This window comes from Syzygium oleosum, unplaced genomic scaffold (assembly GCF_021117445.2).
Source record: "Syzygium oleosum isolate NSW1041296 unplaced genomic scaffold, Sole_v2.1 Sole_v2.25, whole genome shotgun sequence".
Taxonomy (NCBI): Eukaryota; Viridiplantae; Streptophyta; class Magnoliopsida; order Myrtales; family Myrtaceae; genus Syzygium; species Syzygium oleosum.
This window is the reverse complement of record NW_026607509.1, coordinates 817,817-837,383: the sequence shown is the minus strand read 5'-3', so window position 1 is coordinate 837,383 and position 19,567 is coordinate 817,817. Positions and strand designations below refer to the sequence as shown.

At 38.6% G+C, this 19,567-nt stretch overlaps 1 protein-coding gene across 1 annotated transcript; it reads left to right on the top strand.

Moving 5' to 3' along the window:
* The first annotated feature begins 2,417 nt into the window (after positions 1-2,417).
* LOC115674615 (insulin-degrading enzyme-like 1, peroxisomal) lies at positions 2,418-18,584 on the top strand. Its single transcript, XM_030597065.2, has 26 exons — positions 2,418-2,844; positions 3,009-3,084; positions 3,762-3,829; positions 4,703-4,794; positions 4,886-4,959; positions 5,082-5,125; positions 6,163-6,214; positions 6,526-6,648; positions 6,816-6,928; positions 7,064-7,226; positions 9,116-9,208; positions 10,655-10,740; positions 11,480-11,566; positions 12,340-12,443; positions 13,633-13,735; positions 14,225-14,317; positions 14,390-14,579; positions 14,822-14,883; positions 15,095-15,199; positions 15,363-15,564; positions 15,657-15,865; positions 16,700-16,824; positions 16,906-16,957; positions 17,031-17,117; positions 17,820-17,942; positions 18,105-18,584. Exons 1-26 carry the CDS (start codon positions 2,722-2,724, stop codon positions 18,354-18,356), a joined length of 2,901 nt encoding a protein of 966 aa, XP_030452925.1. The 5' UTR covers positions 2,418-2,721; the 3' UTR covers positions 18,357-18,584.
* Positions 18,585-19,567: the final 983 nt, after the last annotated feature.

Here is a 19,567-nt window from a genome sequence, read left to right as displayed (position 1 = left end):
GGCGGCTGGTGGCGGGAGGCAGTGGAGCACAGCGGTCAGCGGCGGAGCATGTTGGCATCGGGCGACGGTGACGGCAGCGGGGGGCGGCGGCGGGAGGTGGTTGGCGGTGGAGGGTGGCTAGCGTCGGTCGATGGAGCACGGCGGCTGGTGGCAAAGGATGGCGGTCGATGGTGGGTGACCACCGGCGTTGGGTGGCCAAGGGCGGGAGGTGGCCGGCGGCCGAGGGCAGCCAGCGCTAGGTGGTGGCTGGCGTCGAGCGGTGGAGCATGATGGCGGGCGGCGGAGGATGGCCGTCGGTGGTGGGTGGCCGTCGGCGGCGGAGGACGACGACCGGTGGTGGGTGATCGCCGACGTCGGGTGGTTGGCGGGAGGAGGTGGCCAGCGCCGGGTGGCGGCCGGCGTCAGTCGATGGAGCACAGCGGCCAGCGGTGGAGGATGGCGGCCGGTGGCGACAAGCGTTGAGCGGCGGAGGACAGTGGTCGACGACAAGAGGCGACCGGCGGCCGGCAGCGGAAGGCGGGCAGTAGGTGGCGGCGAAGGACGGCGGTGGGCGGGTTGCGGCCGATGGATTGTTTCTTGTTTTTGGAGGATTCCAGAAAAAATCATTTCTTGTTTTTGTTCCAGAATCAAAGAAGTAGATTTGTTTTGCTTCTTGTTTCTGTTCCAAATCTATTCCAAGATCACTTTTTTGTTCCAGAAACAAAAAAGTAGATTTTTTTTACTAAACGGATTTCTGTTCTTTTTCTGTTCCGGGAACAAAAGAACATAAAAACAAAGAAACAGAAACGTTACTAAACAAACCCTTAGTTTAGGGATTTAAAAGGGGTTTTAACCCCTAATAAACCCTAAAATTGGTTTAACCCCCAAAAGGGGTTCTAAAAAAATGGATTTATGTTTCGGGAAATAGAAATTTGTGTTGTTATCAAGCGGGTTTCTGTTCTAGGAAATAGAAATTTTATGCTGTTATCAAATGGATTTTTGCTCCAAAAATAGAAATTTTTTGTTGTTATCAAACGGGTTTCTTTTATCAGAAACTTGTCTTAGGAACAAAAATAGAAAAATCTATTTCTGTTTCAAGAATTGTTTCTAGAACAGAATGGTTATCGTTCGCGTCCTAAAAGATTCAAACAATTTGGGATTTAAATTTTCAGCACTAAAGAGTGCGTTTTTTAAAGTTTCCATTTTTTTAACCCACCGAGTCTCTCTTATCAAATGTATGATTTTCAGCCCAATAAATTTCGCAAGAAAGAAAAGTGGGCCAGTACAAGTAATTTTTTCATACACAAAGTAAATTTCCAATGTTTCATGTGTGAACTATGATCGAAAACTCAAGAAAGCAATAAATCTTGTATAGTTGGTTTTCTTTTAAGGTGCGTGAAATTTTGAAATCCTACTCACTTCTCTAATTTTGATCAGATGGGATCATTCACCTTGAGAGTGGATTAAACTGAATTCTTAGAACTTTGGGCATTGTGGTCGGGACTCAACTTCATAAAATAATTTAGTTTTCAAAAAATTATAATCGGAATTAACTCTAAAGACATAACCGATCTTGTTAATATCGATAAAGATATAAGAAGACTGTAAAGCACAATATCACTTTCATAAATGAAATCGTCGTGGTGACTGATTTACCAATCTTGAAATTGATAAGCGCTTGGACACTAAGGGCCCGTTTGGCAACGTGCCAAACAGTGAAAATTTCTATTCTTTTGTTCCCAGAAATAGTTTGGGAACAGAAATGCGTTTGGTAAACTTTTTGTTCCCGGGCACATTTTTGCAAAAAATTGTGCTTAGAAAAGTTTTGGAAGAGAAACAAGAAGTAAAAAAGTTGCTTCTTGTTTCTGCACAATTTTGAGAATCGGTTTTTTTCTTTTTCTTTTTTTCTTTTCTTATTTTTGTGTTGTTCTTCCTCAGGGGGCCGGCGGCCGTCCATGGCGCACGGCAGGGCCGCGTCCGAGGCGCGCCCTGCCGCTGTGGCGTGCCTTGCGGTCGTGCGACCGGCCATGGCCAAAGAAGAAAATGGGTAGAAAGAAAAAAAAAATTAAACAATTCAAAATATTATTAAAATATTATTTGGGAACAGAAATTTTGTGTAGTTACCAAACGCATTTCTGATCTTTTCTACTATAGGAATAGAAATTTTGGACAGTTTATCAAACGCCTTCAAATACTCAGAAATTATTTTCGAGCACAAAATAAAAAAAATTATTTCTGTTCAAAAATAGTTCTCGAGCACATAATGGTATTCATGCCCACCTTAAATTCTTGTCCTCGTCTCGTACAAAGTTACATAGGAACATAATAGATTTATTTATATGAAAAAAAGAAGAAGAAAAGTACACCTTCCTGCTCCTCGTCGCTAATGCTGACCAGCGACGACTCGTGCAAGCGAAGCGATGATACATACACGCAGCGCATTGACTCGACTCGGAGCATTCCATTTCCATCGTTCCTCACTCGCCAGAACACGCACCTGCGCACGACTGTCTTCTCTCTCTCGCGCATTTGATCAAACACCTGAACCGCGCGAATCGAATCGCCGGTCGTAGCTCCACGGCTCCGCCGGAGCTTTCTCCTCTTCCCTCGAATTCGCTCGAAATCTCTCTCTCTCTCTCAAAAACCGAAGGAGGTCTCCGGTTCGCGCCACCGGCAGGGAGGGAGAGGAATTCAATTCCGTCAATAGCGGCTCCCTTTGGTGAGATTGCGAGGGCGGCGGAAATGGCGGTGGGGAGGGAGGAGGTGGAGATAGTGAAGCCGAGGTCGGACAAGAGGGAGTACCGGAGGATCGTCCTCAGGAACGCTCTAGAGGTCCTCCTCGTCAGCGATCCCGAGACCGATAAGGTCCCTCTCCAATCCAGCCGCGCTCCTTCTTTTTTCGATTTATTCGTTTGTGTACTGGTTAATCTGTTGCCTATTTGTCTGTCGGCTTGTCCTGAAAGGAAGCGACGCTTTTACGACGGTCTGACTTAATGGATGTGGCTTTTTGTTGTCCTTGGATGCTGCAGTGTGCTGCTTCCATGGATGTCAGCGTCGGCTCCTTCTCCGATCCCGAAGGCCTCGAAGGCCTTGCGCATTTTCTCGGTAATCGGTTGTGTTTTTTTTATAATTGAAAGCATGTGTAGAAACTACAATCTCTGTGAGGAGCAGTGCCCATGCGATTATCGATTGCATCTTCGTCGATTTGTGCATGTGCAGTGAGAAGAATAAAACTAGAATCTTAAGTTCAGTAAGTTTTGGGTAGAAAATGTTGATACTTTTCACATCATCCAGACCACAATTCGTATGTTGAAGGTGAAGAGAATCATTTATTCTCTGGGAAATTCACTGTTTAACGGATATATTAGCGACAAATCTGGTAGAAAAAAGGCGTAAAACAAAAGTAGGTAATTTTCCTAAGTGTAGTTTTAACATCAAGTTCAGATTGGTGCTTTATTGCAAAACCATGTTTCAACATCTCACACCTTGCATTCTTAAAACACTAGTTCGTTGGGTATGAAATCGTGTTCACCTGAAAGCGATATCTTCAGCGACAAATTTTGATCAACATGATTAACTTGTTACACCTTTGACATTGATCCATCATCTTTAAATATTTCCTGATCACCTATTCTAATAAGCTGGCTGCTTGGAGTTGCTTTTTTCTCCTTGGGTTCTAGGGGCCCATATCTCATCTCGCGTGTATTTTTGCCTCAAACGGTGCTCCTTTTTCTATCTATGTCTTTGAGTTCTGCCTTCTTATTTTTGATATGTGGTTGCAGAGCACATGCTGTTTTATGCCAGCGAAAAGTATCCTGTGGAGGATAGTTATTGCAAGTTCATCGCAGAGGTAACTGCTTACATTTTTCCGTGATGCATCTGGCTTATCCTGTTCATGACAGAGAGTGTTTCATGTACCTGAGATGCTTGGTAGATAGTTGAGGTGCCTCCCTTCTCACTTCCCAGTTCCTTTTGAATTTTTCTAAAGCAATCAGCATAACAGACGAGTTGCTTTTAGGTTTCTTTTTTTATGACCCTGAATGCAAGTAACTGGAGCACTAAAAAAGAAACTAAAGCCTTTCTGATACTGGCGCTACAGACCAAACTCTTAAATCAACGAGTCTAATTTGCAATTTTAGGATCTTAGAATTGTGCATAGTCGAGAAACAATCAAGGCCAGTTGTTCATTTTGCTTTCATGACATTATACATGGCAATAGCTCCGTATAATGATTAAGCATTTTCTACTTGTGTTTGCTTATGTAAGTTACTTTTCTTGCTTCCCTCTCCCTTTCGGAGTTTAAATCAAGACAATTATGAACTGCTATATGCTGCAATAGCAATGTATCCATGCTTAATTTTGGGGATAGGTTAATTTCTTTAAGAATAACAAGGCCAAGGATATTGTGCTATGGCATCCCTTGTGGAATCTGAAATTGTGGTCACGAGAATCGGGAGCTTGTGTTCACTTTCTTTGGCATCAACTTCTTTGGTAATTGTGGATGAACAAGGTTTCTTGAGTGTTCTCTGTCCATTCTCTGTAAATTACAGCATCTGCATCTGCTTCTTGCTTATTTTGCTCTCTTGGGATATTTGGTGGCATGGTAGCTTGTTTTCTATATTTGGTTCCTTTATCCTCAAAGAAACTCCTTGACATGTTATATGCTTTTACATGGCTGAAGCTTGTGAAAATAACTCTTAATTTTTTATCACATTGTGATTAGCACGGGGGTAGTACAAATGCCTTTACAGCATCCGAACACACGAACTACTATTTCGATGTTAATGTTGATAGCTTTGAAGAGGCATTGGACAGGTACATGGCGAACTTCTCTTTTTTGTCAATGATAGCTTAAGGAATTTTCGTATAACTTCTGCAGTTATCGTGTTTCTTACCTGTGGACCAGGTTCGCACAGTTTTTCATTAAACCCTTGATGTCCGCTGACGCCACAACGAGGGAAATCAAAGCCGTTGATTCTGGTTAGATTGTTTATTAGGAACCTTTTGGATCGTAATTCTATTCTTCAATGTCTTGTCTCTGTTTATTTCTACGCAATCATTTTCTACAGAGGCTCATTGTTATAGCCTTTTGGTTCATGCAGAGAATCAGAAGAATTTATTATCTGATGCTTGGCGCATGAACCAGGTAAGAGTTAAATCATTGATAAAACATATTGACCTTGATTTTGACAGTCATCTAGCTGCCTTAGAAAATGCACTTTGAGGATTCGTATCCTAACCTGAGCTAAATGCTGGAGATAATGGTCTTCAACAATCAGGCTAAGCCCATTTTGTATCTTTTTATTGTATAGATAAAAGAAAAGATTATTATAGGGCGCCAAGGGGTGCAAGCCAATATGCAAAAAGAGTTAAGTTACAGGACAAATCATCTACAGTGTCTATTAAAGCATTTACATCCAAACATAACTTTCCACTATACCAAACGTGTAATGACTTTCAACCAACTTTCGCTAATTACAAAAATACGTCTCCTCTCCGATGAAAGATCTCTTATTCCGCTCTTCCCAAATCAACCAAAAAACAGCAAGAGGGATTGAAGAAATCCTCTTTTTCTCAACATGACGCAAAAGAAGGCGTTGCCAAGCCAATAATTCTCGTGCAATAGATCCTCCTATAACCCAAGATTGCCCAATGCACGCACCCAGATTCTTGTCCCCGGACAATGAAGGAGATATCTCACCATCTCTGCCTCTCTTTTGCAAAAAAAAAAAAAAGCATCTATTGACCAGCAGAATCCCTCTTTTCTGCAAATTGTGTAAGGTGAGAGCACATTCCCACGAAAATTTTAAAATAAAAAATTAAACTCTAGTTGGTACTCTCACTTTCCAATTAGCTTTCCGAGGAAAAGCCTCGTTGCCACCAACAATCTTCTTTTCGAGTAAACTAAAATAAGACTTTACAGAAGAAATCCCATCTCTACACTACTAGAAGACAAAGTATCCACAGAAGTGAGAAAAATGTTAGAGGCATATGGCAAATAGAAAGAGCTGACAAAAGCTTCAATAGTTCTCCCATTAGAATATTTTAGCTTTTGCAAGTTTCTATACAATTTCATTGTGCTGCAATAAATCAATTTTGAATGCGTAAAATGATGGTTCTGTACTCTATATAGTCAGTTATATTCTCATTCATGCTGATGCTAACGCTGGTCCATCTATGCAGCTTCAGAAACATATAAGCGAGAAAAGTCATCCATATCATAAGTTTAGCACAGGTGAGTGTCTCAACTTTTTCTGTGTCTAATGCAGAAGAGGATGGAAGTTCTTTTGTTAAACCCCTCAGTTCTTGATTAGTTAAGAATCAGATTTTAGGTCTTAGGTGTGAGAGCTTAATGGGCTGAGCTACTTGAAACCAATTTCTTTTTATATTTAACTTGTAAAAGAAATGCAGTTTCATGTATGTAGTAATTGTAGTCTATTGCATCATTTGTACACTTTTATAAAAAGAAGAAGCAAGGTGATTTGTCTTGTTTCAATTATATTATTTTTCATCATTGCGAAAACACATTGCTCCTGCTTATTGTAGGAAATTGGGATACCTTGGAGGTTCGACCGAGGCAAAAGGGACTGGATACCAGAAATGAGCTCATCAAATTTTACAAAGAGAACTATTCATCTAATCTTATGCATCTGGTCGTATATTCAAAAGGTTTGTTTCAAATCTAGTTTCTAAATGCTGATGATTTGTGGAAAAAAGAAATACTGATAATTTGGATAATTGTATCAAGATTTTGTATTAAACTCCCTTGAGATGGGAAAAAATTTGGTAAATAATTTTCTTATTCAGGTAACATCTTTCTCTGATGTTGATGACAGAAAATCTTGATAAAATTCACCATATGGTAGAAAAGAAGTTCCAAGAAATTCAAAATTCTGACAAAAGCTGTTCTCGTTTTCCTGGACAACCTTGCACCTCAGAGCATCTACAGGTTTTCATGTCCTTGCCAGGATTGTTGTGCTTAGTCTAAGATTCTGCGGTTTTCAATTTCTAATTTAAGGGTAGAAAGGGTAAGACTTATTAAAACAAACTATCAGGATCTTGATTTCTAAAATTTGATCTCCAGGTTCTTGTGAAAACTGTCCCAATCAAGCAAGGTCACAAATTGAGAGTTATCTGGCCAGTTACTCCGGAGATTCGTCACTACAAGGAAGGGCCTTGCAGGTATCTTGGTCATCTTATCGGGCATGAAGGAGAAGGGTCTCTGTTTTATGTCTTGAAGATATTGGGTGGGTCTGCACATCTTTCACATGATTTTGCCCATCAGCTTTCCGACACATGCATTTGTAATTGTGATGCAAAATTATGTGAAGAGGATACATACAAAATTTTTTCACTGATGATTGCACAAATAGATCAATTAATTTTTTGAAGAAAATGTTAACGAGTCAGTAGATAATGTTTTAATTTCTTGTGATATGTAAAAGTACTGCTCTTACTTGCTTTTAATGTCTTGCATATATAAATTTGTATATTCAAGTAATATTTTCGAATGCCCTTAGGGGCACGCGATAACAAAAGCCTTTTGCAATTATTTTAGTGTGATGTCCTTTGTTAGGAACTGGAAATAGAATCCACATAGGGGACTCTGATGGTTATATCGTTTGGTTGATCTATAGGTGCTTTTGACGGTTGAGTTTTAATTTACACAAGTCGCTTTTCCCTTTTTTCTGCACCTCCGTTTCTCATCTCATTCACCCGTTGATATGAAGAAAATAATTGAAACTAGGATGTTAGCATATCCGTGTGTATTCTCTCTTCAGAATTTTAAATATGCAATAGAAGTAGATATGGATCCTTTTTGTCTGAATCCGATGCAGTCTGTCATCCTTTCTCTTTCTGAAAGATAATATATATTTTTGTCGTTCAATTTTAAATGGTAAATGCTAGCTTATGGGATTTTGAAGCTTCTGGGCTCATGAAGTTCCCTGTAACTGCCTCTCTCTCTCTCTCTCTCTCTCTCTCCAGAAGGAATTTATATTTGCCAACCCACCTATGGAAAAGTGCTAGTTGTAGCATTAAGTATAGCAAATTGTCTGGTCTTCATATGGAGCTGCCTTCTATACTATTAATCAATAAAATAGATCACTTTCTGTAGGTTTGCAAAGGTTCTACTGTTTCTCTGGAAGGTTTAAAATTTTTTCTTCCTAATAAAATTGAAATGACAGCTGAACGTGCAGTACTTTCTGCTTTTTAACAACAGAAAAATCTATTGGCCAAAAGAAAAATGACTGGAAAATCCCCTGCAGAGCTGGAACTCATTCTCCTCTGTATTTAGCATGAAATAACACAACAAAGCTTGTCCATAGCACTGTCCTGATACCACAATAATGTAGTCCAGCTGCAATTAGAGATCTTGTGCATCCTTCCATCTTGCCCAAAGGCAACGATTTATCGAGATCTTGGTGGGGCTGCGTGTAACAGGCTCCCCAACCTTGGATTTTCGGATTGCTGTTGTTGCAGAGTAGCTATGGCTCAAAGCAAAATTCTGTCGTAGGTGTGGGACCCTTATGGTAACGCTTATCAAAATAAGCTAACAGGTGGGGGACACTAGTGCTGGTCACCTCCCCACCCTTTTTACGTATCAAAAAAGGCCAATGGTTTATTAAGATCTTACCTCTCTGACATTGTTCACCCAAAATCATGTTCGTGAGACTGTTCTCTTTGACTGTCATCTTTCCATAAACAATAGAATTGCAGAGCAAGCAAACTAGCTAGAACCTGTTAGCTTATTATTTAGCGACGATGATTTTGGGTTCACTTTGGTAACACTACAGACTACACTATTATAAGCTCTTTATGGCACTGAAACTCAATGTTGGATGACCTAGGGCCTCCATTCATGCTTAGTATGGTTGAAGCAGCCTCAGTGTTAGCTTTTGAACATTACCCACTTTTGTGGTGGAAAAGTCGCAGTTTTTCCGGGGAGGATGAAGCTTTAGCATGTTTTTCTTTTTCTCTCTTTCCTTAAGTTTTGAAGGACTCTGAGGTAGAAGAACTTATCTGATCTTACTATATTTCCTGCGAATTGCTCCTTCGTGCAGCTTTTGTCTACACTAGTAGAGAAATTACATAATGCTTTGTCTTCTCTTGCCATTTTATGGCTTTGATGTTGCAGGATGGGCTACGAGTTTGTCTGCAGGTGAAGGGGAGTGGAGTTGGGATTTTTCATTTTTTAAAGTGGTAATCGATCTTACTGATGCTGGTCATGGTTAGTGTCTTTATATTCTTCATTCTCTCCTCTAGGTTTATCATAAATAACATCTCTCTCTCTCTCTCTCTCTCTCTCTCTCTCACTCTCACTCTCTCGTGTGTGCACGCCTGCACGTGCTTTTGTTGGATTTGTTGTCTTAGGCATGTGCAGCTGTGCCATCAATTTGTGTGAATCTGCCCCTGCTTGTATGTATAAGGATTGCATCCTGGCTTTTCCCAGCCCTTTTCTTATTTTTTGCATTCTCAAGTGTTCATTTGTGTGACCACAGATATGATAGGCTTTTCCATTTTCTACTTGAGTTTTTAGTGGTGATTTTTTTATTATAATTCATCTGTATTTGTTCGCCATCAGAATATGCTTTCTTTCATTGGTGTTTGTCAACCTTCCTAATTTTTAAGTCGGAGGAATTAGTGATCACGTTGCATGTTGCATACTTGTTAAGCGTCCTAGTGGAAATAGGAGATAAAACTTGGGGTGAATTTGTGAATTTTTATGCTTGGTCAGTGTTTTATTTTCCCACTTTATTTTTCTGTTTAATTTGGCTTCTCCATTTAGTTCTTGACCAAACATTTCTATTTCCCAAACTTGACAATACTATGGTTTCATGGTGGAAAATTTAGACTTTATAATTTTTTTTACAGGCCACGCCTCAAAATTATGGAACTGCATTGACCTTTTCCTGTTGCACTTTAGAAGATGTATGGTGTTAGAATAATTAAATATTAAGCCATACTTTTATCTAACAGCTTAAGCTTTTAGATCAGTTGGCAGTGGTTTCACAAAATCTCACATGGTATTAGAGCCTAGGTTACCAACAAGTTTAGACCCAACAGTCACATGGGAGAGATACGGATTGTTGCTACTCTGACCTAGGGCCCGATGTGTGAGGGGGAGATTGTTAGGGTTATCCCACATCGGTGGTGGAAGGGGCTGGTGGTCAGTTTATAAGGGTGAGGGTAATAAGCCTTACCCTTTGAGCTAGCTTTTGGGGTGAGAGAGGCCTTAGATCACCCAACACTAGTATCAACGCAAGAGATCCTGAGTTCAAATATTTTCAGGCCCTATTTGCCTCCCCAATTAAATATGTCCACGCTTAGTACTAGGCAAAACGACCAGACTAAGCGTGAGGGGGAATGTTAGAATAATTAAATATTAAATCACGCCTTTATTTAACATCTTTAGCTCTTAGAATAGTTGGCAGTGGTCTCACAAAATCTCATATATGGCAATTTCTGGTTTGAAATTGTTATACGATGGACTTGATTTTTTGCTACCAGATACATAAGTTGTCTCATAAGGTCCTCTTATTCCAGACACTATACTATACTTATAGGAGCTTTGACTTTTTTGGTCTCCCGGCTGTCTATAAATACTCTTTTGTCCATTTATCTATGGATTAGTCGGTTTTTCAAGATTAATTCTGTTTTGTTGACTTGTTTGCAGAACATGTGCAAGATATTATTGGATTGTTGTTCAAGTATATATCTCTCTTACAGCAGTCCGGTGTTTGCAAGTGGATATTTGATGAGGTAGGCAAATGAACTATGTGGAAAAGGTTGCTCATTTTCTTATTCATCACATGTGAAAGCAAAGATTGACTTCCGATAGCATGCGTATGAGCAATCTCTTCTGCTGCTATCGGTGGTTGTCTTATTCTCAGTTTCTCGATTGGCATCTCGTACACTTAGCTGCATACAGCAAACAATAAATGCATCACCTATTTTTGGCTGGTTTGTCTTCTTGTTCATAAATGTATAGTATGTTGAACATCTCAAGTAGTTTTGGCGATTGCATACAAATAGATACAGGGAAATACTGGCATAAAATGTTTATGTATTCTTTCTAAATCATTTTGAAACATATCATTATGGTGAGAAATAATGATGAGGTATGTGGTCTATTCATTTATACTTCACTGAGATATGCTAGATGATTGTCAGGCAGGTAAATCCACTACGTGTTGTCATATCTGTATCTGTATCTGTATCTATACATTAATGAAAGTGGTTATTACTAGCACATGGTTGTGCCCCGTGGCATCGTTTACGTGCAAGATTACCAATTAATTTCTTTTTCATTGACATGCTTTAATATCACTTTTTCGATAGGGTCACTTATGACTATTTTGAATTTAACGCGTCATTGTTCATGATGTTTTCGAAGTTTCCTTGATTTTCAAGTTCTATTTCGTTGTATAGTTGTTTGTCGATTTTTTTGTAAATATAAACTTTCCTTGAAACTTATAGAGTCTTTTATGTGTTGATGAAGCTCTCTGCCTTGTGTGAGACTAAGTTTCATTATCAAGACAAAATCTCTCCCATTGATTATGTGGTCAATGTTGCATCCAATTTGGAGGTGAGTTAATCATTTCTTTAAAATCTCCCTTTTGCCATTTTCTTGATATACACGTGTGTTGGTGGTGCCTAATTGTTATTAAGGGCTGGCTGGAATTCTTTTGATGTGGAAGTTAACTTGACATTAATTTATTGAAAAACTTTAGTTAATCTGTAACTAAGAACTCCTTTGGTTTTGATTAAAAAAGCAAAAGGGGATTTCCCTCTGTAACGTGAAAATAGAAAAAATACTTTAAGTTTTATGAAATATTATATTTGAATTTACATGTCAATATATGTGTGTTTCAAAAGGTTTTAAGTGTTCCACATTGAACAATGGCTTATATGGGTGTATCAATGAAAAGATCATTAAAATGTTTTGAACAGGTTACTCTTTTTTATGGAAGTCCATGAGGTGAGGGCAGCTTGCCACAACTTAAAACATAAACCTGTCCCTGAAGTAGAGTGGTCTTACGCCTGCAAAGTGCTAGTTGTTCAGGTAGAATTGATTCTGAAGAGTTTGAAGGATGTAAATGGCATGACAAGTACCTGCAAAACTCATCTTGATAGAATCAATATCTTCAGGTGTTTGTCTTCAGTTCTTGGGGTTGGAGTAGATGAAATTTAGATGAGATGTAAACATTTGGTTCTTTAAGTAATCCACTTTTCAGTAAGACCTTGCGCTTAGAGAGATTTTTCTCCTTTTGCATTTAATGCAGGCCATGCCTGATTGAAGTGAAATTATTGTGATTATTGAGTATCAAATGATTTACCAGTTCTTTTACTGAACTCTAGATATATCCACCTGAAGATTGGATTGTGGGATCATCTTTGCCTTGTGAATTCAATCCTGGCACTATTCAAATGGTGCTGGATAAGCTCTCTGCAGACAATGTCCGGTGAGTTTATTACTTTTCAGGGAGGATTAAAATCATGCTTTAGGGGCGATTTCTTTGTTCTTTTCCTGGTTGCTGCATTGTAAGTGCATTGGAAGGTTTATCAAAGAAAATTTAGTTTTTTTGATTCTGCATGACTTTTCGAGAGGAATCATCTTGTATACACGAAATTACATGAAAACAAAGCTATTAGAACTTGTCTCCCGTTATTTTTCTTGTGCAAGAAGTTTTAGAGGGCTAAGTTCACCGGGCCCTGTATGGATGTCACACCTGCATAGAAAACCATAGGGTCAGGTTGCGTTGGTTTGTTGACTCGTCTAAACTCTATAATTCTATATGGTCTGGAGGATTTGTTTGGCAGGTACCTCGATCAAACCTGACTGCAATATTATCATTCTTTTCTTTTTTGTGTTTATGTATATCTATTTATTCAAACTAAAGAAAAAGTCGGGTTTTAGCTTCTATTATACCTAATTGGGATGAGTTTTGAAACTCCATTTCGAAAATATTTTCTAGGGTACTAATCAGGTTCGTGGTTTTTATGGGGTCGGCCATTCCAACCCATCACACTGCTATTCATTTCTGCACCTGCAAGAAGTAAAAAAAGGCAGTACTAACACATACACATCCACATGCATGCACCTGTCCAGACACACCCCTTCATGCTGGCACCATATTGTCTGTACAGAGGCAAAAACTTGGAAACGATATCTGCTTTGACATTTTTTGGCAAGATCTGCATGGATTTGCCAGTAAGGATATTCAAGCACAGGTTACACCAAAGTCAAAATTGAGAAATCTCTTTCTATGTTTATTTTTTTTATAAAATATCTTTTATGCAAACACAACGTGGTCCCTACAATTTTTCGACAAATAGGACAATACAGCTGGAGAAAGCAGCTACCCAACTGCCATTTCATCACCCAATTTTTAATGACCATTTCCACTTTCCAGCTTATTCGATGAACATCAAATCCAGAATGTCCTAATAAAATCTTAACTTATCCAAGACAGTAACCATCCCTATTCACTAGATATAAGTCACGCTATTCATAGTTATTATTAATGTATGCACTAAAAATTCTTTACGAGGATTGCATTGTAACTATCCTTCCTTTTGTAAATTGGAATTTTTACATGCTTACTTTTGTCAACATATTCCTAAATAGGAATTAAGTCTTTTATCCAACAGAATCTTTTGGGAGTCCAAGAGTTTTGAAGAATCAACTGACATGGTGGAACCATGGTATGGAACAACATATTCCATGAACAGAATCTCCGTCTCTACTATACAGGCATGTCTTCCTTGTTAATCATGTCACTGATTTTCATTCTGAGTGGAGAGGTTTCACAGATGAAGTGGCACATTGTGCTTTAATGATTAAAATCTAATCTTGAATTGATTTTGACTAGTTGGCAAAATTGCAGCCACCACTGTGAATATTCAGTCCCTGCAATATTCAAAGATTTTTAGGTCTACCAAGCTTGCTGTTTTTCTTTTGGTATTCTGGCGGCGTGATTCTATTAGATACTTTGTGAATCATTTGTATAAGATGTCTGAGAGATAATCCCCACTATCCATCAGTTGCTTTTGTTATGTGTACTTTTCAAATATAATATTGTGGACCCTCTGAGATCAACTGGTTTTCTTTTCAAATGTAGTATGCAGATTTACACTAAAAGAGGGAACGTAAAAGAGCTTACCTTGACATGGAGTATCATTTTTTTCTTTTGCTGGAGAATTGGAAGGATTATCCTTTATAAAGTCTGTACTTGATTTGCAGGAATGGATGTCATCTTCTCCTGATGAAAATTTGCATCTACCAGTTCCCAATGTATTCATCCCTACCGACTTATCTCTAAAAATTTCAGAAGAGGTGTGGTGTACAATGCATTCTGAACTTATCCTATTATTTTTTAGCTCCTATCGTGACTGATTTTATGAACAGATCAAATTTCCAATTCTTTCGAGGAAGTCATCATACTCATCGTTATGGTTCAAGCCTGATACTGTATTCTCCACTCCCAAGGCATATGTTAGAATAGATTTCAGCTGCCCCCATGCTAGCAACTCATCTGAAGCTGAAGTGCTGACTGATATATTTACGCGGTTGTTGATGGATTACTTGAATGAATTCGGTAAGATTCTAAAGTACACTAGACGATATGATCTATATGAATACCTCATGCTATGTTGTGTATCAGTCTTCATTTTACTGTTGTTATTCCTTAGAAAAATGGCAGTCAATGTTAATGTGATCTGTATAGCTTAGAATTTAGTTCCTCTTCTTCTGCAAATCTGTTCTTCTATTTATTTGTGTATTACTGTGATCAAACATGGCTGGTTCTCTCCATAATTTTCTTTTTTGGGTATGTTTCAGCCTATTATGCACAGGTTGCTGGCCTTTATTACAGTGTGCATCACACCAACACAGGTTTTCAGGTACTAGTTTTAGTTTTGTCGAGCATAAAAAAACTGGGAAATGCTTTTTAGCTTTCCTTCACTCAGTTTTTCTGTTTTCTGTCCTGAAAAAGATCCTTGAATTTTTCTGAATGGAAATGATCTGGGCAAGCGATTCTTTAGAGTGCCCTTGTCTCTCTTGTGTATGCAGGAGTGGACATTCTATGTGCTGATCATATGTTTTATTACTTAGGTCACTGTGGTTGGTTATAATCACAAGCTGAGGATATTGCTGGAAAAAGTCATCGAGAAAATTGCAAGCTTTGAAGTAAGACCTGAGAGATTTGCTGTGATCAAGGTTAACTTTTGGTTCTCTCTCTCTCTCTCTCTCTTGTACCCTAGCCCCCCAAAAAAAACAAAAAAATTAATAATAATGATAAATAATAACAATCTACACCATTTACCTTCTGATTTTGCGCAAGTTACCTTAGTGATTCTCTCTTTGCGCATATATGTCACAGGAAGTGGCAGCAAAAGATTATCAGAATTTGAAGTTTCAGCAACCATATCAGCAGGCTATGTACTATTGCTCACTAATACTGCAAGATAACACTCGGCCCTGGACAGAACAACTTGAAGTTCTTCCTTCCATTAAGGGTGAAGATCTCACCAACTTTTTGCCCCTATTGTTATCGAGGACCTTCCTGGAGTTTTACGTAGCCGGTATGTGGTCATCTACAGCTTCATTTTACAATCTGCGGTAGATCACTGCCATCCCTTTTGATTTTTAATTATATCTGCTACCTCTTGTCTAGGGAATATTGAACGTGTTGAAGCAGAGTCTATAGTGCAGCATATTGAAAATATTCTTTTCCATGGTCCACAGCCAATATGTCAACCCTTATATCCATCGCAGCATCTGACAAATAGAGTAGTTAAACTTGGAACTGGATCGAGTCACTTCTACTGTGCAGAAGGCCTAAATCCAAGTGATGAGAATTCTGCTCTGGTGCACTATATTCAGGTAGTTCCGTAACATGATTTGTATATGTAGGAATGAATTGTTGGGATGTAACGTGAAGCCTGGCACATATGTTATCTTCGTAACGAAGATCACTTTGGCTGTCACTCTCCTTGTCAATCTTCACTTGTAAAGACTTTAGATTTAGAATTTACATGTGGTTATTCTCGTTCCTTTGTCTTGAAGGAGTGTAAGGCTTTATTATTGTCTTCAGAATGATATAAATAGCCTTTATTGGACATCATTAATTCCCCTTGTTACATCCTGTTTTATCCTCTGACATTTGGTGAATTCGAACATTAGAAGTTTGTCTTATTTTTCACTCCAAGTGCATATACTTTTGCCTTGTCTGTCCAGTTGAGTGTTTGTTTCTTCCATTTGCTGTTGGTGATTGGAAATTGGCTGGAAGACCAGAAGATGGACTTTTGGGTTTGGTAAGGATGTCATCAGATCTGTAGTTGTCTGGGGCTTGACAAAGGAACATCTAATATTTGATAAGTCTTATATTCTTAAGGATCCCATGATTTATTTTGACTGTATAAAGTTGCTTTTTCAATGTTAATGTTAATTAATCTATGTTTTATTTCTTTCTTTGTTCTGTGAGTTGATTTACTTCTTTAATGTTATTGCTTTCTTGACACATTCGTATTCCTTTGCCAAAATCCGAAAATGGGTAATTAACTCTGAAAATGAGAGCGTCTAGCTCCCCCTCCCCCTCCCCCTGCTTGCTTCTCCCTTTCTTCTTCTGGTATGACTATGGTAATGTTTTGCTTTTTAATTTTTCAATGTCCTGTTTCTTTGGAAGGGTTTTGATTGGCTATTTGATTGATTATGTAGGTTCACCAGGATGATATCATGATGAATGCAAAACTTCAGCTTTTTGCTCTAACCGCCAAACAACCGGCATTCTACCAGCTTAGATCTGTGGAGCAGCTTGGGTACATAACCGTGCTTATGCAGAGGTACTTAAGGCACTCCTTGACCTACAAAGTTTACATGCATTGTTGCTGTTCCTCATATTTCTTTTGTCTCCTTCCACACAGGAATGATTATGGAATTCGTGGACTACAATTCATTATCCAATCCACAGTGAAGGTGACTAGCAACATTTTGTTTGTCTTTTCGGATCAAGGTCATTGCCTCATATTTTAATTTTCCGTCTTTTTAGGGGCCAGGGCATATTGATTTGAGAGTTGAGGAATTCCTAAAAATGTTCGAAAGCAAACTATCTCAGATGACAAATGAAGAATTCAAGGTGAGTCAAATGATGCTTGCATTTGGAAGGTACATTAATTGAGGGCAAACCTTTGTTGGCAATAAAATGGTTGAGTAATTGAAAATTGATATCAAATAGGAATACATATCAAATGCTAAGATTACCCATTGAGTTTCTGGTATTAGATCTATAATGAAAATAATGTTTGTGATGCTTGGAATGTGGAAGGTACGTCTATGAGGAAAACCTTGAATGACGTAGCCACTTTTATGATCGTTCAGATAATCAAGGATATACTCAACTAAGTAGTGTAGTTGTTCATATTATCACTCTGTCGGTCCGTTTACAAATATTGCTTCCAAGTCTTGTTCATCTTCTTCCTGAATGCCTCATGTGGAAGGAGTGATAGAACATGCACCTGAAAAAATATTGCGTCAAGCACTTCCTCAGTTCCAAGAATGCACCAAGAATCTTTTGGGAGTTTATATGAGAAATACTCGATAGGAAAAATCTCTTGTAGTGGTGTTTCATTCTCAGGTAAAAATAACTTCCAAAAAGGATTTGTGCTACAACATTTACTTAATGAGAACTTTTTTTCTTACTGACTTTCCTGAAATCCATTTCATTTTCAATATCTGTACTCGAGTGGATTCTTGTATCGAGAATATTGCAAACTAAATGTGACATCTTTAGCTGGGAGACATAGCATGGTCAAACTAATTGTTTCCCTATCATATGCAGAGCAATGTGAATGCGTTGATCGATATGAAGCTTGAGAAGCACAAGAATCTGAGGGAAGAATGTGCATTCTACTGGAGAGAAATTTCCGACGGAACTCTGAAATTTGATAGGAGAGAAACTGAGGTATGAACATCGATCTAGACTATTTAACTAGGCAAATATACTGTAATTGTTCTGTCTACTTTGACCCCTACTATGGGTGGAGCTGCCAGCACTAAGAGAGAGTAGTTAGAAACAAGGTTGAAATTAATGACAGCAAGTTCTTACAAATGAATATGGGAACAGGTAGCAGCGTTGAGACAGCTGACGCAGCAAGAGTTGTTGGATTTCTTCAATGAATATGTAAAGGTCGGTGCAGCTAGAAAGAAGACGCTATCCGTTCGTGTTTATGGGAGCCTGCACGCATCTGAGTACACGACTGACAAAAACCAACCGGTTCAACCATCCTCGACTCAAATCGAGGATATCTTCGGTTTCCGACGATCTCAACCTCTTTATGGTTCATTTAAAGGGGCTTATGGTCGAGTGAAGTTGTAAGGTATCAATACTCGTCTTCCAGATGTAGTCAGTCCATAATATTGAAACGGCAATATCTTGGAGTAGAAGGAAAGTTTATAGTATTCAGCATTAGAAATGGATACAGTCGCAGTTGGAAATCCTCCATGAACGGGGAACTCATTCATACAAGGCCTACATTCTTGAACATAAATTTCGTCCATTTATTCGTCTAACCTGCATAAGTAAAGAACGAAGTTTGTTCTGTTATCTACCTCAGCGACACTCGAATTTGATAGAATGTTCTCTTCTCATTGCGGTCCGTAAATATATGTTGTGTATTTGGGCGTTCACTTTCAATGTCCTTGCCAACCCTTTCTTGTTTTTTTTTTTTTTTTTTTCTGAACAGTGGCCATTGCTTTTGAGGTTTTCGACTAGGCCGAGAGGACCGAGTCGAACGCGAAGGTAAAAATTATATTCCTTCGAAAAAGTCATCTTTGATAAGATAACAATTACATGACTTTACGAACCCCACTAAAATCACCTCAAAGTTCCAATTATCGTATTCGTGCACGCATTAGCAATTGAAGAAGTCAATGTGCTCGTCATTCTTTTGATTCGATCTTTGTTACCTCATCATCAAGACTATAGATAGATTACCCATCGATGTTATCCCGGTAGTTCATAGAAATTTCTTTGCTTCTAATAAACTATAAATTCGGAGGGCGATGAGAGCAGAAAGACAAAAAAACCATGGGACATTGATTGTTGATTGGGACTTGTTCATGTGACGAGGAGGTTGTCAAATGTCAGTATCAAAGTTAAAATAGCTTATCTTACACCCTTGTTATAATTTAGGTTCTGAGTACTGAAAAGGACATTTAAGTCGTAATAATTTATTTTCCTTTTTTCTCCTTTGTCAGTTTCCAAACAACATTCTAACACGCAATCCCTTGGAACTCCTTTGTAATCCTTTCCCTCTCGTGTCTTTCTTCTCGCCCGAACAAGTAAAATGTGTTCTAAATGATGGATAAATCACGTAGCAATTATACTTCATGTAATGGATCATTCAAAAGTGAGATGTGTATGGACGTGAATAGGATGCAATTCATTACACGGGAAAAAAGGTCATTGGTCAGTTATACCATGGCATTACTGCCACATATTAAAAATGTCACATGAATTTTTAGTCTCCCAAGTAATGTTTGATAACCACATTAAGAGCGTTGAATAACCACCAACTGCACACAACT